Source organism: Myiozetetes cayanensis, unplaced genomic scaffold, assembly GCF_022539395.1.
Source record: "Myiozetetes cayanensis isolate MyiCay16 unplaced genomic scaffold, myiCay2020 scf148, whole genome shotgun sequence".
Taxonomy (NCBI): Eukaryota; Metazoa; Chordata; class Aves; order Passeriformes; family Tyrannidae; genus Myiozetetes; species Myiozetetes cayanensis.
Genome location: NW_026087137.1, coordinates 58,616 through 65,175, shown reverse-complemented (window position 1 = coordinate 65,175; position 6,560 = coordinate 58,616). Strand labels below are relative to the sequence as shown.

At 60.1% G+C, this 6,560-nt stretch overlaps 2 protein-coding genes across 11 annotated transcripts in view; both read right to left on the bottom strand.

The window, feature by feature from the left end:
- Nucleotides 1-2,329: 2,329 nt before the first annotated feature.
- LOC126637170 (1-phosphatidylinositol 4,5-bisphosphate phosphodiesterase gamma-1-like) overlaps nt 2,330-6,560 on the bottom strand; it is a 33,063-nt gene continuing 28,832 nt past the window's right edge. For 2 of the 4 annotated variants that reach the window (XM_050310109.1, XM_050310110.1), the window contains exons 26-28: nt 4,572-4,720; nt 4,308-4,422; nt 4,051-4,199 (exon numbers count right to left, since the gene is read on the bottom strand). In XM_050310109.1, coding sequence (XP_050166066.1) covers nt 4,196-4,199; nt 4,308-4,422; nt 4,572-4,720 — 268 coding nt within the window. In that variant the 3' untranslated portion in view covers nt 4,051-4,195. Of the gene's footprint in view, nt 2,712-2,795; nt 2,981-3,086; nt 3,176-4,037; nt 4,200-4,307; nt 4,423-4,571; nt 4,721-6,560 lie in introns of those variants that run through there. The other 2 variants (XM_050310107.1, XM_050310108.1) reach the window with 2 other exon arrangements.
- Nucleotides 4,727-6,553, bottom strand: LOC126637174 (uncharacterized). 7 transcript variants are annotated; one of them, XM_050310166.1, is made up of 5 exons: nt 6,262-6,553; nt 6,094-6,177; nt 5,810-6,009; nt 5,226-5,657; nt 4,727-5,122 (listed from the first exon to the last, which is right to left on the bottom strand). In XM_050310166.1, exons 1-5 carry the CDS (start codon nt 6,524-6,526, stop codon nt 4,931-4,933), a joined length of 1,173 nt encoding a protein of 390 aa, XP_050166123.1. In that variant the 5' UTR covers nt 6,527-6,553; the 3' UTR covers nt 4,727-4,930. The 7 variants fall into 7 exon arrangements, with proteins under 7 accessions (XP_050166123.1, XP_050166120.1, XP_050166121.1 ...); XM_050310163.1 differs by having other exon boundaries at nt 5,810-6,177; XM_050310164.1 differs by having other exon boundaries at nt 4,727-5,041; nt 5,810-6,177.

Genomic DNA, 6,560 nt, shown 5'->3' with positions numbered 1-6,560 from the left:
CCCGTGTCCCCTGTCCCCATGGCCTCTAATCCTGAGTCTCCATGACCCTCTGTCCCCTGTCCCCACATCCCCTAATCCTGTGTCCCCATGGCCCTCTGTCCCCTGTCCCCACAACCCCTAATCCTGTGTCCCCATGGCCCTCTGTCCCCTGTCCCCACATCCCCTAATCCTGTGTCCCCATGGCCCTCTGTCCCCTGTCCCCACAACCCCTAATCCTGTGTCCCCATGGCCCTCTGTCCCCACATCCCCTGTGTCCCCATGGTCCCCTGTACCCACATCCCCTAATCCTGTGTCCCCCTGCCCTCTCTGTCCCCAGCCCCTTGTGTCCCCTGGTTGGTGTCCCCTGTCTCATGTCCTGTGTCCCCTGCCCCCTGCCCGGTGTCCCCCTGGCCCTGTCCCCTGTCCTGTGTCCCCTGTCCCATGTCCTGTGTCCCCTGTCCCCTGTCCTGGTGTCCCCCGGCCCTGTCCCCTGTCCTGTGTCCCCTGTTCCCTTCCCTGTGTCCTCCCAGTCCCTGTCCTCTGTCCTGTGTCCCCTGTCCTGTGTCCCCTGTCCCTGTCCTGGTGTCCCCTGTCCCGTGTCCCATGTCCTGTGTCCCCTGTCCCCTTCCTGGTGTCCCCCTGGGCCTGTCCCCTGTCCTGTGTCCCCTGTCCCCTTCCTGGTGTCCCCCTGGCCCTGTCCCATGTCCTGTGTCCCCTGTCCCCTTCCTGGTGTCCCCCCAGCCCTGTCCCCTGTCCTGTGTCCCCTGTCCTGTGTCCCCTGTCCCCTTCCTGGTGTCCCCCCAGCCCTGTCCCCTGTCCCCTGTCCTGTGTCCCTGTCCCTTCCTGGTGTCCCCTGCATGTCCTGTGTCCTCTGTCCCATGTCCTGTGTCCCCTGCCCCCTGCCTGGTGTCCCCTCAGCCCTGTGCCTCTGTCCATGTCCTGTGTCCCTGTCCTTCCTGGTGTCCCCTGGCCCTGTCCTGTCCTGTGTCCCTGTCCCTTCCAGTGTCCCCTGGCCCTGTCCCATGTCCTGTGTCCCCTGTCCTGTGTCCCCTGTCCCCTTCCTGGTGTCCCCCTGACCCTGTCCCCTGTCCTGTGTCCCCTGTCCCCTTCCTGGTGCCCCCCGGGCCCTGTCCCCTGTCCCATGTCCTGTGTCCCCTGTCCCCTTCCTGGTGTCCCCCCAGCCCTGTGCCCTCTGTCCCACATCCTGTGTCCCCTGTCCCCTTCCTGGTGTCCCCCTGGCCCTGTGCCCTCTGTCCCATGTCCTGTGTCCCCTGTTCCCTGCCTGGTGTCCCCCTGGCCCTGTCCCCTGTCCTGTGTCCCCTGTCCCTTCCTGGTGTCCCCCCAGCCCTGTCCCCTGTCCTGTGTCCCCTGTCCCCTGTCCTGTGTCCCCTGTCCCCTTCCTGGTGTCCCCCCAGCCCTGTCCCCTGTCCTGTGTCCCCTGTCCCCTGCCCGGTGTCCCCCTGACCCTGTGCCCTCTGTCCCATGTCCTGTGTCCCCTGCCCCCTGCCCGGTGTCCCCCCAGCCCTGTGCCCCCTGTCCCCTGTCCTGTGTCCCCTGTCCCCTTCCTGGTGTCCCCCTGGCCCTGTCCCATATCCTGTGTCCCCTGTCCCCTTCCGGTGTCCCCCCAGCCCTGTGCCCTCTGTCCCATGTCCTGTGTCCCCTGTCCCCTTCCCGGTGTCCCCCCCAGCCCTGTCCCACATCCTGTGTCCCCTGTCCCCTGTCCTGTGTCCCCTGTCCCCTCCCCAAGCGGCCCTACCACAGCACCACCCCCACCTGAGTGTCCCCACCACTTCCAGGACACGTCACGGGGGACAAGGGTGACACCCTGGATCCGGGACCCCCCTGGGGACATCGCCCACCGCAGGGACATCGGGGAGGGGACACCAGCTGAGGGCAGCAGGTCACAGGTATAAATATTGGCTAAATAGATTTATTTTCATACAAAGAATACACAGGTCCCCCCCCCCCCTCAGGGACACCCTGACCCCGGGGGACACCCCAAGATGTCCCCATCCACCACCTCCATGGGTTCCCCTGGCAGGATCCGTCCCCATTCCCAGGTTTTGGTGACAACACTGGGTGCCATCCCTGTCCCCTCTGGGGCCACCTGGGTGCCCGTACCTACCTCAGGGCACCTCGTCACCGCCACCCTGTCCTGGGGGACACCCCCAGACTCGTCCCCTGCTCCTTTCCTGGGACATCTGCAGACATTTTGGGGTCCCCCCCCGTGCCCTAATACTGTAGCTGGTCCAGACACCCCTCCCCTCCCCTCCCCTCCCCCCGCCGTATGTACAGGCTGGATAAAAGAAGAAAATACAGATATTTATAGGGGGGGGACAAAACACCCCCCTGCCCCCCCTCCCCCAGAGTGTCCCCTGTGTCCCCATCCCGGGCTTTCACTGCCAGCCCATCCTGTCAAACATTCCCAGGATGGAGGTGGCCGGTCCTGCCCCACCCCGGGGCCGGGCCTCAGTTTCCCCGTTGTCGGACGACGATGACGATGGAAGAGGAGCCACAGCCACGGCCACCCCGTGGGGACAAAGCCACGGCCACGAGCCCCCAGGGGACACGGGATGAGAGCTGGAGGCACCCTGGAGGCACCCTGCCCGTGGCCACCCCACCCGCCCGCGTGGCAGGACGGGAGGTGGCCGAGGAGCTCCGGCGCTCGCGTCCCTCCCGCTCAGCTGCGCTTGGTGACCATCTGCCGGTCCCTCTTCTTCTTCTCCATCAGCCTGCCGAGGGAGCAGGGTGGGGGCTTTAGAGACCATTCCCCACGAGAGGGAGCACCCACGGGCACGGGCTCTGGGGACACTCACTTGCGGTTGCGGACCTCGGTGAGCTCCATGAGCCGCTCCTGGGCCGCCCGCAGCTCGTCCAGGCGCTGCTGGTAGCGGGAGTCGCAGCCGTTGGCGCGCTCGTAGCTGGAGACCTGGCTGGAGAGCTCGCTGGCGCGGTCCCGCAGCTGCTGGATGGACGAGTAGAGGTTCTCCTCGTCTTCCTCCTGCCCCCGAAGCAAAGGGGTGAGGCGGGGAGGGGCAAGGGGGGGCACCCCGAGATGGGAGCTCCTCGTTCGGGTCGGGGAAACGGAGGTAACGGGGGCCACCTGCCTTGGCGTTGATGATCTCGATGTGGATGAGGAGGGAGGCGAGTTCCAGGTCCTCGGTGTAGCTGTTCTTCAACGGCACCGAGCGGTAGCCTGGACACAGCACCACGACAGAGCTCAGGGCCACGGCAGGGGCCGAGCCCCTCAGCACGGCCAGCAACCCGAGAGATGATGAGGGTGAGGATGATGATGGTTGCAGGGGGGTTGGACTTGATGACCCATAAAGGTCCCTTTCAACCCAAACCCTTCTGTGATTTCATGACTCTCTGATGATGATGATGATTGCAAGGGTTTGCAGTAGTTGACCCAATAAAGGTCCCTTTCAACCCAAACCCTTCTATGATTTCATGACTTGACGATGGAGACGATGATGATGGAGATGATGATTGCAAAGGTCTGGACTAGTTGACCCAATGAAGGTCCCTTTCAACCCAAACCCTTCTATGATTTCATGACTTGATGATGGAGATGATGACTGCAAAGGTCTGGACTAGTTGACCATTAAAAGTCCTTTCCAACCCAAACCCTTCTATGATTTCATGACTTGATGATGGAGACGATGATGATGGAGATGATGATTGCAAAGGTCTGGACTAGCTGACCATTACAAGCCCTTTCCAACCCAAACCCTTCAATGATTCCATGACTTGATGATGGAGACGATGATGATGGAGATGATGATTGCAAAGGTCTGGACTAGCTGACCATTAAAAGTCCTTTCCAACCCAAACCCTTCTATGATTTCATGACTTGACGACGGAGACAATGATGCTGGAGATGATGATTGCAAAGGTCTGGACTAGTTGACCATTACAAGCCCTTTCCAACCCAAACCCTTCAATGATTCCATGACTTGATGATGGAGATGACCTTTAAAGGTCCCTTCCAACCCAAACCCTTCCACGATTCCCTGACCACGAGGGAGGTGATGCCGACGCCGGTGGAAGGCCCATACCTGTTTTGAGGCCCTTGACGGGGAAGGTGGCCTGTGCCAAGAAGTTGGGGTCACTGAACATGTCCTCCTCGTACACCACGAAGCGCAGGAAGGCGAACTCGGGGTTGTTGATGTCGAAGACGAACTGCTTGAAGAGCCACACGGGGTTGAAGCCGTTGTCAGCTGTGGGGGACAGCGGGAAGGGTCAGAGCTGGGCTGGCCACATGTCCATCACCCACGTGGCCCTGGCACCCTCAGGTCCCCTCCCAGGGCACCCCTCCAGTCCCTCACCCACGACATCCGTCTTGTTCTTGCTGTTGTCGTACTCGGAGCCGCAAACCTCCACCTCCACGAAGGGGCACACGATGCTCCGGCCGTTCTTGGGCAGGTGCCGGGCGCCCAGGATCTGTGGGGGGGAACGGGAAGGGGCAGCAGGGTGAGGAGGGACCTCCAGGAAGGAACCAGCTCCACCTGGCTGGTAACACCCACTCCAAAACGGAAGGGCCGAGTCCCACCTCGGCGGTGGTCACCTCGGGGTGGTCGTTGCCCACTTGCCTGCAGCTGGACCGTGATGGGCTCCACGATCTTCAGGCTGTTCTTGTCGAAGGGGTCGAAGGTCTCGTCCCTCATGATGTCGGGCTGGAGGACGTACCCGCTGCGGCCCCCGAGCATGAAGAGCGCCTGGTTCAGCTGCATGGGTTTGTCTGCGGCCGTGGGACAGAGCAGGGCTCAGCCCTGGGGCTCGGGGGCCTCCTCGAGGTCCTTGGGAGGAGGGTCCTGCCTTGGCAAACCCAACTAAGAGCCCCCAAGCCTGGCTGGAGCTGGGATGAAGCCGGGCTTTGGATGAAGCGCCCAAGGATTGTATGGAGGTGCCCCCATCGGGATGAGGGAAAAGGATGGAGAGTTCATCCAAATCATCTCCTGTGCCCCCATTGGGATGAGGGAAAGGATGGAGAGATCATCCAAACCATCTCCTGTGTCCCCATTGGGATGAGGGAAAAGGATGGAGAGATCATCCAAACCATCTCCTGTGTCCCCATCATCCAAACCATCTCCTGTGTCCCCATCAGGATGAGGGAAAAGGATGGAGAGCTCATCCAAATCATCTCCTGTGTCCCCATCGGGATGGGGGAAAAGGATGGAGAGATCATCCAAATCATCTCCTGTGTCCCCATTGGGATGAGGGAAAAGGATGATCATCCAAACCACCTCCTGTGTCCCCATCAGGATGAGGGAAAAGGATGGAGAGCTCATCCAAATCATCTCCTGTGTCCCCATTGGGATGAGGGAAAAGGATGGAGAGATCATCCAAACCATCTCCTGTGTCCCCATTAGGATGGGGGAAAAGGATGGAGAGATCATCCAAACCATCTCCTGTGTCCCCATTGGGATGAGGGAAAAGGATGGAGAGATCATCCAAACCATCTCCTGTGTCCCCATTGGGATGAGGGAAACGGATGGAGAGATCATCCAAATCATCTCCTGTGTCCCCATCAGGATGGGGGCAAAGGATGGAGAGATCATCCAAACCATCTCCTGTGTCCCCATCGGGATGAGGGAAAAGGATGGAGAGCTCATCCAAACCATATCCTGTGTCCCCATCAGGATGAGGGAACAGGATGGAGAGATCACCCAAACCACCTCCAACAAGACCCCAGTGCAGGGATGCTATGGGAGATCCCAAGGCTGGAGAGATCACCCAAACCACCTCCACCAAGACTCAGGGCAGAGCTATGGGAGATGATGATCCCCATTAGGATGATGGCCAAGGTTGGAGAGATCACCCAAACCACCTCCACCAAGACCCAGGGCAGAGCTATGGGAGATGACAATCCCATCAGGATGATGCCCAAGGCTGGAGAGATCCCATCAGGATGATGCCCAAGGTTGGAGTGATCACCCAAACCACCTCCACCAAGACCCAGGGCAGAGCTATGGGAGATGACAATCCCATCAGGATGATGCCCAAGGTTGGAGTGATCACCCAAACCACCTCCACCAAGACCCAGGGCAGAGCTAGGGGAGATGATGATCCCATCAGGATGATGCCCAAGGTTGGAGTGATCACCCAAACCACCTCCACCAAGACCCAGGGCAGAGCCATGGGAGATGACAATCCCATCAGGATGATGCCCAAGGTTGGAGTGATCACCCAAACCACCTCCACCAAGACCCAGGGCAGAGCCATGTGAGATCACAATCCCATCAGGATGATGCCCAAGGTTGGAGTGGTCACCCAAACCACCTCCACCAAGACCCAGGGCAGAGCCATGCGAGATCACAATCCCATCAGGATGATGCCCAAGGTTGGAGTGATCACCCAAACCACCTCCAACAAGACCCAGGGCAGAGCTATGGGAGATGACAATCCCATCAGGATGATGCCCAAGGTTGGAGAGATGGGAGATGATGATCCCATTAGGATGATGCCCAAGGTTGGAGTGATCACCCAAACCACCTCCAACAAGACAACCCAGTCCAGAACCACCAGGGATAAAAACTCTGGGCATCACCCACAGTTCCAATCCCAACACCCCCCACCGT